The 16577-nt window shown below is 40.4% G+C and overlaps 1 protein-coding gene across 1 annotated transcript in view; it reads left to right on the forward strand.

Annotated features, from left to right (window-relative positions):
- Positions 1-572: 572 nt before the first annotated feature.
- Positions 573-16577, forward strand: part of LOC106095887 (low-density lipoprotein receptor-related protein 4) — a 42390-nt gene continuing 26385 nt past the window's right edge. Inside the window, exon 1 of the mRNA XM_059366883.1 lies at positions 573-906. Within this exon, the coding sequence (XP_059222866.1) occupies positions 867-906 (40 nt within the window). The 5' untranslated portion in view covers positions 573-866. The remainder of the gene's footprint in view (positions 907-16577) is intronic.

Here is a 16577-nt window from a genome sequence, read left to right on the forward strand (position 1 = left end):
TAAACTAAAAGGAGAAGCGGCCAACCAGTCCTTCCAGCCAGACCGCGAGCCCTTCGCAGCATCGCCCCCGCTACGATCTCAAATAACCCATCAAAATGTGTGAAAATGTAAATGCGAATTATTTCGAGTTTATAAAATGACGCAACGAGGTTATAAAAGAAGGCGCAAAGGGTAAATGCCGATTGAATTAAAAATTCACTCGCATCTTACCTAAAAGAAAATCCAAAAATCGGCAAAAACCCACATTAGACTCTAAAGAAAAGTACAAGAAAAAAAAAAGAGAAATTCAACTACGCAAATATCTATCGATGCCATTGTATAATTGTGTGTTATTTTGTAACAACAACAAAAACGACAAAAGGCGAACAATTAGATTTTAAAACACCCACACATCTGTGCACGCAGTTGTTGGAGTTTCCAAAAAAAAAAAAGAAAACGCGTATACACACACAACATAAAGAGCAAACCCAAGGAGCAGTGTGAAGCCAAGCCAAAGAAGGCAAGGCAAAGGACCACCAACCAACCCCCTCCCATTAGTCGCCTGTCCAGGCCATCCTTCTTCATTCACCAGCTCCCACCCAACACTACAAGGCTCGGTCTCGTACCGATCTTACCCTCCTCCCACCCCCAGAAACCCCATCCTTCCCATCGACGCAGGCCGTAAGTCAGCCAGGCAGACAGCCAGTCAGTTAGCCAGCCATTTGGTCCAGAAGGCACTTTTTGTGATAAATGTTCCTTGCGACGATTATACGACTAAGACTTAGACAACAACAGCAACATCATCATCACAAGCAGCAGCAACAGCCAACAACGATATAACCGTTGTGGCTATCAAAACAACAAAACAACGCAATACCTAAAGGAATATGTTTAAATCGTTTGTTTTAGCGATTTTCGTGCGTTTGGGTAAGTTTTGGCAAAATACCATTACAAACTAAACTCTCTCTCTCTCTATCTACATCTCAATAGCAAGTCAGTAGAGAAGCTCTCTCTCTCTCACACTCACTCTCTCGCATTTGTATTGTTACCCTTCTCCCTGTTGTCCCCACACGACCTTAGACACCACAGAAAACCTTTATTCTAAATAGCATTCACAAGAATGCTCCTCCAAAAATTTGAAAATCATCAATGAACATACACAATAGAGCCGAACCAAACTGAACCAAAGCGAATCACAACAACGATGACGACGACGACTGCGACTATCAGAGAATACCAAAAGGACCATTCGGCCAACACTTCATAGAACATCGAATATTTGAGTCTGCGTTGATACGTGTGAATGTATCAGCATAACTTTTACTTCGTCTCTTAATTAGAGTTCGTGATTTCGACGAATCTGAGCATCCTTCTGCTTTGTCTCGCCTTGCCTTGCCTTGCCGCAGTCCACGAACAATGTTTCCACTAATACAGGTCACTCTTTGCCTTTTACCGTTCATAGGAAGTGCCTTTGCGAGTATTGGACAAAGTTATTTCTTCGATTTTTTTCCCTTTTGTCCTTATCTAGCACTTCATTTGAAATCATTCACACACACACACACACACACACAGACAAAACAAACACATGTTCGCTTGGGAGTGTTTTTATGCGCGTGTGAGTTTTTGTGAGTACATTCACGAATTTGTCCAAATGGCAAAATGCTGTTCGAAAAGCACGAAAACAGAAAAGACGAAGCATCGTCGAACAACAAACATTTCAATGATAATGTTCTCTAGTTTTTTTTTTTTGCTTTTTATTTCTACAGCCTTACACTTTGCAGCACATAGACATACCGACACAGCCTCGAACACAAACGTTACACCAGACACACACACACACACACACTGACATGCATCGATATTTGTTATACACGATGTAATGAGCTTTGAGCTCTGTCCTTGGCATACGAATCGCTACATCAGCACCACCACCACCACCAACAACAGCAGCAGCACCAGCAGGCAAAGCCATGGCTAAAAACACAATCTTTGTTCTCGTAGTTGTTGTTCGTTTTGCTCGTTGGGCGAGCAGAGATGCCACAATCATTCATGGAACCAGATGGTTCAAGAAATTTATTACTTTGCAAAACCATTTATCTGGGATTACTGTTCTTTGAACTGGGAATAACGTTTCCTATTATCCCCATGTACCATAGCTTGGATCTTCAAAATTGGGTCATAGGAACAAAACATTTACCTATACAATATATCGTCTTTTTCAGAGATGACTGCGTCTACTGGATACTTTTTTCACAAATGTTCCAAGTGCTTCCACGACCACTTCCTTATGGTTCTTGAAGATGGTGATCGTGGGCAATCAAGATATGGCTTCGCTTTATTACTCTTCTTAGACTAAAACTCTGCTTAGACACATTGTTTCTTTGTTATGTCTACTAGAGCCGGTTGTTCGATTGCATCATTCTTTTTGCCTTAATTGCGCTGAAAAAAACATGAGGATGAGAATTAGAGATTGTTTTTATGAAATTAAGAAAAGCCTATGACCTCTGCTGTAAGGCTGATAAAGTATCTCCCCTTTGGGAAAATGTTTTTAAATGGCACAGTACCTCACAAATGTCGCCAGCATTTGTGAGGTACTGTGCCGCACGAATCTCGACGGATATCAAATCATTGCACATTGACCAATATTAGACCAATAACCGGTGTTAGAGGCAATAAATCGCAGAAAGCAGCGACTGTGAGTGCATTAAAACGACGCTAACAAAATTTGGAGTCCATATGATCGATGACAAGCTTACCTTAAGCTACGGGCATTCAATTTTCAAAAACATAGCGATTTGTTTTAATTTTTCATATATTTGATGCAGCATAGGATGGAAGGGAAAAAATTAATACGGTACCTTAGATTAAATAGGAGTTAATTAGGGGTTCTATTTTCTAGGTGTGAGCTTGCCAAATTTATGAACCAATGTGATCGCACTGATAGAAAAAAGACGTTGCATAATCATGCACAAATGATATCACAAATGTTATCATCATTATACACAAGCGTTGTTGGAAATAGTGGTGCAATGTGGTAAGGCGTTTCTTAACATTCAAGGGGATGGATGGAACATAGGTTCGATACTCAGCAGCACACAAAAATCTTTTTCAATCTTTTAAAAAACTGTGCGCTAGATGTTGTCAGAATGTGAACACGTGTCGACGTTGCGATTGATCTGACAACATGCGCATGTGTGTTGATTCACTTTTAAGGACGAATGTGGTCAATTTGTCAAAGCCGTGCTTGATTTGTTCTATGGGAACTGGAACGATGCTTGTGTAATACGGGATGCTGTGTAACTATCTTGGAATAATCCACCCCCGGCGAACTAGTTCGTGCCAAAGAAGACGTAGCCGAGTGAGATAGAGGCACAGACAATCATACAATAGGATTATACTAATCTAGTCATTCCGCTTGTAACACCTAGCAATATTGATGATCGTCTTGACATTCAGAGTCGATGTTACAATGTCCGTTCGTCCATCTGTCATACCGATCTTCGAGAAGACTTATTGAGCCCCTAGAGCTAAAATTATGAGCACTGACTTCTTTATGTTCATCAACATCCACGCCAATTATGGTTCAAATCGGACTCAACTCCCACATAAACCGATCTCCCGATTGAGCTCCTAGATGGCGCAATTCTTATTCGATATTCTTATTCACTATAAACCTATAACTCGAATTGATCTGTTGATGTTAAATTTATGATCGATTTATATGGGAGCTAAATAAAATAATGGATCAATTCTAGCTTTGATTGGATATTGGAGGTAATAGCAGAAATAAGCCAAATCATATAAAATATGCATCATCTAGGAGCTCAAGAAGTATAATTGGCAGATCAATTTATATGAGACCTATATCGGATTATGGGCCGTAGTATACTCGGTGTTGATGTTGGTGGTCACAGGAGAGGGCAGTGTATAAAATTTAAACCAATTCGGATAATAATTTCTCCCTGTAGGGGCTCAAAAAATCAACACGGAAATCGGTTTGTGTGGGAGCTTGATCTAATTTTCCTATTTACGGCAAATCCCGTGCCTAGACAAAGTTATAGTCTATAACAAGAGTTTATTTATTTTTTATTAATCTCCCAAAGCATATAGATACGGGCTGTTTGACCATGAGAATGAATATAACTGGAATTAAATGGCCACCGTAGCGCAGAGGCTGACGCTGAACGCCTGGGTCCAAATCCTGGCGAGACAATAAGAAAAAATTTTCAGCGCTGGTTTTCCCCTCCTAATGCTGGCAACATTTGTGAGGTACTATGTCATGTAAAACTTCTCTCCAATGACGTGTCACACTGCGGCATGCCGTTCGGACTCGGCTATAATAAGGAGGCCCCTTATCATTGAGCTTAAACATGAATCGGACTGCATTCATTGATATGTGAGAAGTTAGCCCCTGTTCCTTAGTGGAATGTTCATGGGCGAAATTGAATTTGCCAGATACACAGGCAGATCAGTCTCTGAGGTTGGTGAGGCCCCCTCATCGGCACTATCGTGTTTTCCCTGGGCCTCCTGTCTGCTGGCCCACACTTCATGGCTCGCTTTATTCTGGTATATAAGCATAGAACACACAGGGGCTATACAACATCTCTATATGTCCATTTGGTAGGTTGTTGTTGTAGTAGCCGTATACGCATGTAAAGGTGGCAATCCTCATCAAGCTGCTGATAATGGCGAAGGTCATACCGATCCATAAGACCGATTGTCGCAGGAACGTGATGGCCATTATTTTTTTAAAGGCGCCAATAAATCCTTCGCTCAACCTTTAAAAATAAAAAAGTATTTCTTTAAAAATTTGAAAGTCTGTGCTCAGAGTGTTTCAGGGTGTTTACTGACTTCACCTTATACTTTACCCTCAAAGATCCTTATTTTGAGTTCTATATTTTCCCGGTCGGCTTCCATGTCAATTTGAAAGCTTTTTTTGCCGATTTCCCGAATGCGTATATCAAATGCCTACTATACACCTAAAGTCGTTTCATTTAATCGCATATTGTCCGATTGACCTGCATTCGAAAGTCGACTCCCAAAAACCTTTCATTTAAATTCCATATCTTCCCAAAAGATATGCATGGCCTTTGCGGAGTTTTGCCCTATATTTTTTTTATAATTTTCGTATTCTACTTCCATTTCAATGGAAATATTTTTATCAGATTCGTTCTCTTCTCTCAAAGATATATCATTCGAGTTACGTATTGTGCAAATCGTCCCATATACTTATGAGTTTTTTTTTTTGGTGGCATTTGGTAATAATCCTCCTCCTCCTCTATTCCTGAACACCATTTATTTGGACCCCATATGGTCCCTATGGCGCCATATGTTACCTTGGGAGTTTTTTTGAGGTGAGCTGCCCTCATCCATTTGGCATTGTCATATTCGTCATTTACCCCTAGGTTGGGTTAGCTTGGATGTAGATATTACCAGCCATTAGATATTTAGGTACCCGCCGGGCCATAGTGTGACGAATTATGATTTCTTTTTTCTTTTCTTATCAAAAATAGCTTTTCTCTCTTCGATCTTGGAAGTTTAGCCGGCGTCGCCCAATGATTCCTGCAATTTTCATGAATGACCAAATGGGCCTTATGGCTTCAGATTTGGATATAGCTCCCATATAAACCGACCTCCTTTTGAAATCATGAGGATCTGGAAGCCGCAATTAACATCCGATATGGCTGAAATTTTACACAAAGTGTTTTGTCATGACTTCAAACTACCGTGCCTTGTACGGCCCAAATTGATCTATATTCCGATATAGCTTCCATATTAACCGATCCCCCGATTTGATATATTGAGGCCCTGGAAGCCGCAATTTTTATCCGATTTGGCTGAAATTTTGCACGGAGTATTTTGTTATGATTTCCAACATGTCGAATAATCCAAATCGTATATAACCTGATATAGCTGCCATTTAACCGAACGCCCAACTAGTCTTCTACCCCTAGAAGCTTCAATTTGTGCTTATTTGGCAGAAACTTTATATGTCTTCAATTATGCTGAATTGTGGAAACTTTTTACAGAATTCATTGTGATATTTTCCCAAGATTCGACCCGGCCTAATATATTTACTTGTTATAGCCTGTTTCTTTTATAGTGTTATAAGTAGCTGAACCGGGTCCGCTCCGCTGCGTCTTCTTTCACTCTCTAACACCATTTTATTCAGACCCATATTTCTATGACCGGTACATTTGTCGGGTTTGGTGATCTCTTGGGAGTATGACGGTCCCTCAAACATTTGCTTTCGCCAAATACCTTCCATTTGAGCAACGCCAGCTAAACTTGCCCGGTTTAGGACATTTTATTGGGATACTAAAAGTAGACGTCAGATTCGTATTTTGCTCCCAAATACATTTTATTCAAGTCCCATATGGTCATTCTCAATAAATAAGCTCTGTTTGAGAGTGAAGTGGGCCCCAAACACTTGGTCTCGAAAGTGCATACCAATGTCGGGTTCATTCGAGCTTTATATTGCCTTGGTCGTTAAATATGTCCGATTTGGGGAAATTTTGGGTATTCGGCGGCCACCCAAACATTTAATCCCATACTTGAATACCATATTTATTTTATACTCTCAAATACCTCTCATTTGAATCCCATATTGACAAGATCCGGGGCGGGGCGTCCCCCTAGCCGCACCCAACCGCAAAGTTATATACCAAACTTAAGGTTTTATGGTGCAAGAAGAGTGCTCGAATCGCCCACCCATATCCGAAAATTGGCCTTTTCGAAAATAAGATTAAGAGGGATGAGAGCCAGTATACGATATGTAATATCTGTTAAGGGTGAATATCTGCTAAGGATACCATGGAATCTTGCACCCTCTCACGCAATAAAATCAGTCTTCTCCTTACCTGCCACATCTTTGAGACCAGGGATCCAATCACCTTCTATTGCCAGTACAGTCGTTCCAGATAGTTCCAACATCGATGCAACGTTTTAGATCCTATGCTCGTACCAAAAAGAACCTTTAGCGCCGCCTGAATGCAAATTTGCCCATGAAGATTCCATTAAGGAACAGGAGCAAACTTCTCACATATTACCAAGTGCTGTCCGATTCAAGTTTAAGCTGAATGATGGCCTCCCTTTTATAGCCAAGTCCGAACGGCGTGCGACACCTCTTTGGGGAGAAGTTTTTACATGGCAAAGAACCTCACAAATGTCGCCAGCATTAAGAGAGGATATTCACCGCTGAACAATTTTTCTGAAGTTCTCGTCAGGATTCAAAACCAGGCGTTCAGCGTCATAGGTGGACATACTAACCTCTGCGCAACGGTGACTCCGTCTGACTTTCGCTCCATAGAACATTATCGCAAAGACCTACGCCTGAAATACACTACAATGATCCTTTATGCGATCTATTTGTAGTTCTACGCTGTGCATTCCACATCCGTTTTCAAAGTCTATCTTCGATTCATTTGTAAATATATAAAATTTTCAAACATGCGTTCCTATGACACGGAACGCCTGGGTTCAAATCCCGGGTTCGAATACCCTTACTAATGCTGGCTACATTTGTTAGGTATCCTGCCATGATAAAACTTCTCTACCAAGTGGTGTAGCTATGCGGCACGCTGTTCGGACTCGGCATCATTGAGCTTGACTTTAATCGGACTGCACGTATTGATTAGAGAAAAGTTTCCCCTGTTCCTTAATGGAGTTCCCATGGAAAACTTAGTAGTATTAAGATTTGCCCCATTTACAATCCCAACCGACCTACACTGATAAGAAGTATTTGTAAAAAATTTTAAGCGCTTAGGTTTACTCCCTCGGCAAACAGACGGACGGACATGGCTAAATTGACTAAGGATATAAAAATGATCAAGATTATACATACTTTGTTGGGTCTCAGATCAATATTTCGATAAATTACAAATGGAATGGACAAACGAAATTAGTATACCCCAATGTTATGGCTGATGTATACCATATAAGGGGGTTTCCAGTAGGGACTTGACAACTTTATTCAATTTGTGATCGCACTCTTATATTAATAAATAAAATGTCACTTTCAACTTATTCAGTAAACTCAACATTTTCATCATGGCTTAATGGGTACGTCAATAAGCAATATATGCGCTATTGGTCAGGTGAAAATCCACATGAATGCCGGTGCATTAATGGGCCATACTTCTTCGTCGACGATGCCAATCGTCACGTTACCGTGAACGGACAACGCTACAGAATTGAATTGGACTTGGACGATATGTAGTTTCAACAGGACGGTGCCATAAGCCACACAGCACACATTACAAACGATTTATTGAAGAGTTAGTTTGATTAGCGTGTTATCTCTTAAAATGGCCCAGTCGATTTGCCGCCTCGTTCGTGCGACTTAACGCATCTAGACTATTTTCTTTCGGGCTTCGTCAAGTCATTGGTCTATGCCAACAATAAGTTTATTGTCGAAATTTCATAACATCGTTGATATTTTATGATATTCATGCCTCGTTAAAGAATGATTTCGTAGACAACAAACCGAAATGCCATGGTTTTTAATTAATGCACATTGTGGCGTATGATCATTAGTCCCTTCCCATTTAATATCCGTCATGCGCACCAATGCACCGATCTTTGTTCAATTAAGAAAAATCAAATTAGCAACAGCACATAAAAAATTGCTTGGCTATGGCAAGTCGAAGTGAAAAAGCCAACTCATTGAAACCATTAAAAATAACATCAAAATGAAAGTGTATAAGTGGCTAAAACAACAACAACAACCAAAAAACGCTGTAAAGGAGAAGTAACAAACATTAACAAAAGCTGAAAATCAGAGGTATAGAAATAATTAAATTAATCCACTGCTCTATTTAAAAATTAGCTGGCCCAATGCTCTTCGCTGCATCTGGAAATGGAGTTTGAAAAGCCATTTCCATCCGTCTGTCTTTCGAAAGCACAAAAACATTTTTGGAAGAGTAAGGCTCTTGAAATTTTGCACAAATACTTCTTATTACTGTGAGTCGGGTGGCAATGTAAATGGCCCAAATTAGACTCTTCCATATAAATCGATCACCCGGTTTTGCAGAAAATTTTCACGTAGCGTCTTGCTATGACTTCCAAAACATGTGACTAGTATGGTCCAAATTGGCCTATAACCTTCAAAAGCTGTCATGTAAACTGATCTTCAAATTAGACTTTTTGAGTCTCAATAAGGCGCAATTTCCGCCCGAATTAACGGAGTGACGTAATGTTTTACTATGACTTTCAAAAACCGTTCCAACTATGATCAAAATCGATATACATCCTGATATAGCACCTGATTTGTCTGAAATTTTAAAGTTGGTAAATATTTTTTTATGACATCCAACAGTAATGACAAGTACGGTCTATATCGGTTCATAACTTAATGAATGTAGCTCTTATATATTTGAAAAAGTTACTCAAGGAACTTGTCACGTGCCATCCATGCTAGAAGATATATAAGATTCAGCCCGGCCGAAAATGGCGCTTTTTTTTTCGTTAATGTCAAAATTGCTTTGGTATTTCAATAGAAGATCCAGTAAAATCAGAGAGAGTAGATTACTAACATGCCCATTTTAATACCCACCACCATAGGATGGGGGTATACTAATCTAGTCATTCCGTTTGTAGCACCTCGAAATATTGATCTGCGACCCCATAAAGTATATATATTCTGTATAGTCTCGACATTCTGAGTCGATCTGTGGAAATCACGGTAGCGGTCGAACGCGTACAGCAAGCCGCTTAAAATTTGCACTTGCACAGATACTTTTGATTAGGTCGTTGGGGGTTGCAAATGAGACAAATCGGTTCAGATTTTCATATAGCTCCCATATTAACCGATCTCCCGATTTGACTTCTTGAGAACCTAGTAGCCGCACTTCTCGTCCGATTTGATGAAATTTTGCATGTAGTGTTTGGTCATAACTTGCAACAACTGTGCTGAGTACAGTTCAAATCGGTCAATAGCCTGATATAGCTCCCCTATAATCCGATCTCCTTTTTTGACTTCTTGGGCCCCTGGAAACTGCAATTTTTGTCCGATTTAGCTACAATTTTGCACATAGCGTTCTGTTATGACTTTCATCAACTGTGTCAAGTACATAAACAAATCGGTCTGTAACCTGATATAGCTCGCATATAAAACGATCTACCGATTTTACTTACAATCGCAATTTTTGTCCGATAAGGCTGAAAGGCGGTGTTCAAATCAGTCTATAACCTGATAATGCTCCCATATAAACTAGTCTCTCGATTATCTTTGTTTGGTTCGTGGAAACTTCAATTTTTATTGGTTTGACAGAAGTTTGCTATGTAGAATAAAATGATGACCTTCAACTAAATTGAGCTTGTATAAACTATTAGCAGAATTAATGATGGTGGGTTCCCAAGATTCGGCCAAACTTAGCACGTTTTTACTTGTTTTCATCTACAAATCATTTCAATCATCCAAAACGACTGTTGACGAAAACCACAGAGTTGTAAAGTGCGCTATGAAGTAACGGGGTCTTGGAAGGATCTCGTTTCAAAAACGCCAATACTAAATGCGGGAACATTAGCGTGCATCTGGCTGCAGCCTTAGGTGATGAACCAACTTGAGTTCAGACTGTAGTCCGACAAGTGTGCGTGGAAGACTTTGACTTGTATTGGATAATGGCTATCCGGTCTTTTGCATATTTCGAAAGAAACAGAAAGTTTATGTAAACAGACAGACAGACATCCATAGATCAACTTAAATATCGCAAATGCAAATTTGTCCATGAACATTCCATTAAGAAACTGTGGCAAAGTTCTCACATATCAATGAGTGCTGTCCGTTTCAAGTTTGAGCTCAATGATAAGAGGCCTCCTTTTTAAGCCGAGTCCGAACGGCGTGCCGCAGTGTGATACATCTTTTCGATTAAATATATCATATATGTACGTTCAAAAGTCAAACTGTTCTTATTTGTCTATCTGTCTGTTTGTTTCTTGGTTTCTGTGTTCCCTGTAGGCTCAAAATGGCTGAACCTATTTTCATGAAACTTGCACAGAATATCAAGATGGATGGAGATGAATGAACAAAATTAGTAACCCCCTATTAGTATACTATTCTGGACGGATGGTGGGTGATTTAAAAAATTCTTTGTTCGTTTACATTTTCGCTTTTGTCTGATACTTCTTCTTGGTGGAAGATTACAAATGGACTATATCAGTCAAAATTAAAATAAAAAATACTCCCAAAAATTACAATAGCGTGTTAGGCGCACATGTGTCTACGGCTTAAAAAATCGGAAAACTTGCTCAACAATAAAAAATGTGGTAAAACGAAAGAAAAAAATGGAAAACGTTTATGTAACATACCAAAACATAAGGGTGGCGAACAGGCTTTCATTTTATTTCTCTTTTGAGACGACCTTAATGATGTAGAATTTTTTACAATGGAAAAGAAAAGCCGGAGGTTACCACAACACCAACCATGGTATGGTACGTTTTAACCTCATGGTTAAGGAGGTCATCGTCGGATACCTTTAGGTTTGGAGGCTTCAAGGGCAGTACATTGGTAGTCCAGACTTATATCGAAGTTATTGCTACAATGCGTTGACAATATAAGTGTGACAGTAACCCAATTCAACATCTTCTCACACCAGCTGTTCTTTTCCAAGGAATGTTTTGGGTTTCAGTTATGCCACTTCCATGGCATGCACATTGTTTTGTGCATATTGCATAGCAAGTTGTATGGACAAAAAATCCATAACTAAAACCGTTATTTGGATACTATTTTCGAGTAATTCTCCGATTTGGTCGATATCATAAATGTTAGATGCTTATACGAGCTAGAGCTTAGAAAAATATTTTCATAGATGGTTTTCCTTTCCTAATGGTTGCGACATTTGTGAGGTACTATTCCATGTAAAAACTTCTCCCAAGTCATAGGTGTTTTTATTCTGTCTGTTTCAGTTCAGGCAATGACATCGAAAATACTTCAACGTTTCATAACCTTTCCCAAATGATTTTCGACAACCTACCGACCGTTTCGCTGTTCTACTGAGTTTAATGTGCGTTCGGACTGCGTCGACCCAAAAGGCTTCGGATTAACCATGTTTATTGACTGCAGTCCTCTGGCCTTCACTGCCATTTAGTATCTTTTTCATTCCCCCTTACTCCGCTATGGCTCGGCACCTAATCGATGCGGATCTTGCCATCCTCAGAGAAGGCGTTAATCTCCCTCTTACACTGCAAGACTGTTCGTGACGTAAGCGCCCTGGTTGTTATTACCCTGTTGGCCAGTTTACTGTCCGTAAAGATGTTCATACTCGATGTCCCGGATCTCCGCCTGCAAGAATTCTGCCAGGACTTGGCCCTGCTTATTAATGTTGGTGGGGTAGTACCAACATTAATAAGAGGGACTTTGCATCGCACCACATTAGTACCTGCCTTCCTTAACAGCCGTTGCAGTTCCGACGTGGATGGCGGTGTCCAAGCGTCATCGCTGATGCATCCCACGTTGACAACTCTGGGGAAAATATATAATTTATTTTTTTTCGGCAAATGACGCAGGTCCTCAGCCGAATACCAGTATTAGCATATAATAATTGGTAGTTGATATGGTTCAGTCCAGAAACTATGTTCCGAGTTGTCCATGACTACTGAATTAAGGCAATATGAATTTTGCCCTTGCTGGTTTTTTCCATGAGAGCATGTGTAGCTGTCTCACTCTGGTGGAGATTTATCTAGATGACCTCAATCATTGGTCCTCAAGAAAATGGGCTGCTTGAAAGTGGTGATAGTCTCATCATCGACCCTTTGTTTATTAAACCTTCATTGAGTCTCCCGTCCCTGAACTGCCCGATATTCCAATATTAGGATTTTTGCCTATCCTAGGCTTCCAAATCTGAAGTAAATGGTCTTCTTGGGAATAGATGATGTTTCCCTCGTCAGTTCCCTGATCGTTAGGCTGTTTGAGAATATTAGGATCTTTGCCTATCCTAGTCTATCAGGGAGGCCACCGTAGCACAGAGGTTAGCATGTCCGCCTATGACGCTGAACGCCTGGGTTCGAATCTCGGCGATACCATCAGAAAAACTTTTCGGCGTTGGTTTTCCCCTCCTAATGCTGGCAGGAGGGGAAATGAGGTAATGAGGAACTATGCCATGTGAAACTTCTCTCCAAAGAGGTGTTGCACTAAGGCACGCCATTCGGACTCGGCTATAAAAAGGAGGCCCCTTATCATTGAGCTTAAACTTGAATTGGACTGCACTCATTGATATGTGAAAAATTTGCTCTGTTCCTGTTCATTGGCAAAATTTTCAATTTTTTTGCCTATCCCAGTCTTCCGAATGTGGAGAAAGACTGTGATGGTTCCTTGGTTGGATCCTTGTTCGTTAGTCTGTGCTGAGTTTCTTGCTTAGGATCTTCGCTTGTCCTAGTCTTCCCATTTTTGTGACAGTCGGCGATGGTCTTGTCGCCAGCCCACTGTTCGTTAGGTGGTATTGAATCACCTGCCACTACATGGCATGATGTCTCAATATGAGAATCTTTGGCTTTCCTAATCTTTCCAATCTTGAAAAGTGCGCCATGCGTTAAGTCTTTGTAAAACTTGTCACGGAGACTTGATCAATGCCCACCACAAGGAGTCTTCCTTCCTCCTTCGTCTTCCTGTGTAATACCTCTCATTTCTCTGCGGTCAAACCTTGGTTTTACTTGCCTATGAAACCCAACATGCGTTCCGCCGAGAATTTACTGCCGCTTCCCTTGTGAAGACTGTTACCTTTGTGAACTGGGGGATGTTCATGTTTCTCACCAGATCGAGCTTTGCACCCCCGGGAGTGTGGATACTTCCGAGGAGCTTACTGACTGGCATCAATACTGTTTAAGTTCAAATCGTACAGTTGATCGGTACGTAATGTATATTCGCATACTGCACATCTTATTAACTCCTCGTTATTACATCCTGACAAGTAATGAAGATTCCCTGTCCTGATCGTTCGTTTGTTTTTATGTTGACACTCGTTTGAAAGACGGTGTACTCCAAACATCCAATTGTTTTAAAGGTAAAATAATTTACTACAGTAAAAACCTTAATATAAAACTAAAACCTTGGTACTTTTATTTCTTTTTTACACTTTTCTTTTCCACGCAACATACGCAATCTTAAAAACACATTCTGCTGACGCAAAGCACAGCCTAAAGATATCCCCCATATTCTCTTCAGAATTCCGCTCGTTAACCAGATCCTCCACTCGAGACCTATGATCCGGTGGAATCCTACCGGATGCACTGCCTATATTGATAATTGCATAAGTTATCTCATCTATGATGTGTTTCCTTGCCACTCTGGCGTAAGACGGCGGATCCTTACCTTTTTCTGCGACCATCTTCCCCTTCCGTGATGTGTCGTTCTTTTGAAAGTCAAGTCACAGGCCTCCATAAAGACTCAGAGAACGTGCCTTTTTCAGCGACCATCTTCCCTTTTTCAGCGACCATCTTCCCCTTCCGTGATGGCTGTGTGGCCCTTTTGGAAGTCAAATCACAGTCCTCCATGAAGACTCAGGGTCCCTGCTGGCTTTCTTTGTCCCTGTTCCGACTTTGTCTCTCTCCGCAGGACACTGTCTGGGGTCTCCATTGCGGGAGGGCTGGCATGGTCCTCCTGGAGTACCTGTAAGCGGGGAACCTTTCTTCAGCATTTTAGCAGTGTTATGCTCTTCAGAGGATCTGATTCTCTTTCCAGCTTCGTAGAAGTGCCTGAATTGTCAGTTTAATCCCTAACACCATCCTGCACTTTCGCTCAATTGCGCTACCGGCGCATACGCCTCTGTCTCCTACGTCGTGCTCTGGATTGCTTTCTCAGTCTTCTTGCGAGCTTAGCGAAGCTCTCGCTCAATTATACCGTCATCCTTATCTCTCCATTCGGTATTGATGACTGCTTCACTGTATCTGTCGGAATATGAATCTCTGAAACACCACCTTTACTTAAAGACTGGGGACGAACTGTGCTTCACTCTAGATAATCCGTCTCTTCCTCATTAGTCAGTCTGACGTCTGGTTGTGCGCTTGCAGCATTACTCTCGACTACAAATGCCAAGGCACCCACACCTATAGGAGGGGCGGACATTATGCTACTGTATGATGCCATCACCGCAGCTTTTTGGTCTTTGGAGTCCATTTTGAGCCTTCTCCTGAAAGGCTTTAAAATTTTTCGTAAAGGTGCCTATTTTGAGATACTGATATTTTTCTTAGAGGAACGAAATGAGAACATGTCCGCTCCACTCTTCTTAAACCGCCAGTCCGGACTTCTGGATTTCTTAGCCGGCGATCCGAGTAGCAAAGAATTGCAGAAGCGACATGATCAATTTAACCTTCATAAAAAAACTTAAAGAAGCTGCAGGAATCCGCAGACCCACAAACCCGAACCATTCAGTTCTATTTGACGACAAAAATGTTGCTATTTTTTACCTGACCGACGGAAACAACATCTGAAGAGACTGAATAGTGAAATGAATCCGTGAAAAATTTTATGCAGGAACAGGAACTGAATGGGGAACCCATTACAAAATGGGAAGTTAAGTGCGTCCCAATGCCAAACTAAACACTTAATTTTATAGATGAGACTAGCATACAAATTTTAGTTAGACTCGTCTAACTATATTTTCGACACTGGCCAATGCCCAACAGACAGGTTGAAATCAACTTTTACTATACCCAAAATGATATCAGCCTCATGAGCCTTGCTTTGAAAATATATCAAAAATAATTCACAAAAGAATATTCAATACATCGTCGGCCTTATGTTATCTTGCTGGGGTTGCTGTTAGTTTTCTTAATATTGCGATGTAAGTATGTTCCATGTCAACTAAAAAAAAAATTTGTTCCATATCCAAAATTTCTGCACGTGGAAAGAAATTACATACATATTTTTTTGACAAATCAAATTGATAGTGCTATCTTCTTCTACAAGCTCAAGTTTAACATAATTGATTTAAAAATATAAATTAAAGCCATAATAAAACGACATTTCATTATAATGGATAATGCCAGAAGGCGCTTAAGTTTATAAAGTCTTAATTTGGGGCCTACTATACGGGCTTAAAACCAATAGAAAGGGAACATAACATGGTTTTGATTTCAGAAATAAGCCGAAGAAGAAGATGGTCAAACGATGTCCGTATGTCTGTCCGTCCTTCAGATATAATCACACGGCAGCCTTTAAAAATTGAGGTATTCAGTTGAAATTTTGCAAATTCATATCTTTTCTATACGCAGATTAAGTTCTTGAATGAATATGCAAACAAATAAAAAGGCATTAAGTTCGGCCAGCCCGAACTTTGGATATCCACCACCTCGGGTATATCTGCAAACCCCATTTCGTCACAATCCGGTGAAAATTGGATAACTTATGCACCCAAATTCGGCACGGACATTGAGTGGTCTAATATATATGTCACTATTTAAATTTTGCAGAACAAAATATTGGTCTTTTTGGCAGATATATCCCATTATAAACCGATCTGAACCATATTAAGGTCGGATATCGTCAAGCTCAGAAAAACTCACTGTTTCAAATTTCAGCGAAATCGGGTAATAAATAAAGCTTTAATGGGCTTCATTCCCTTACCGGCTGATCGGTTTATATTGCAGCTATATCTAAATATAGT

Source organism: Stomoxys calcitrans, chromosome 4 (assembly GCF_963082655.1).
Source record: "Stomoxys calcitrans chromosome 4, idStoCalc2.1, whole genome shotgun sequence".
In the NCBI taxonomy this organism is placed as follows: Eukaryota; Metazoa; Arthropoda; class Insecta; order Diptera; family Muscidae; genus Stomoxys; species Stomoxys calcitrans.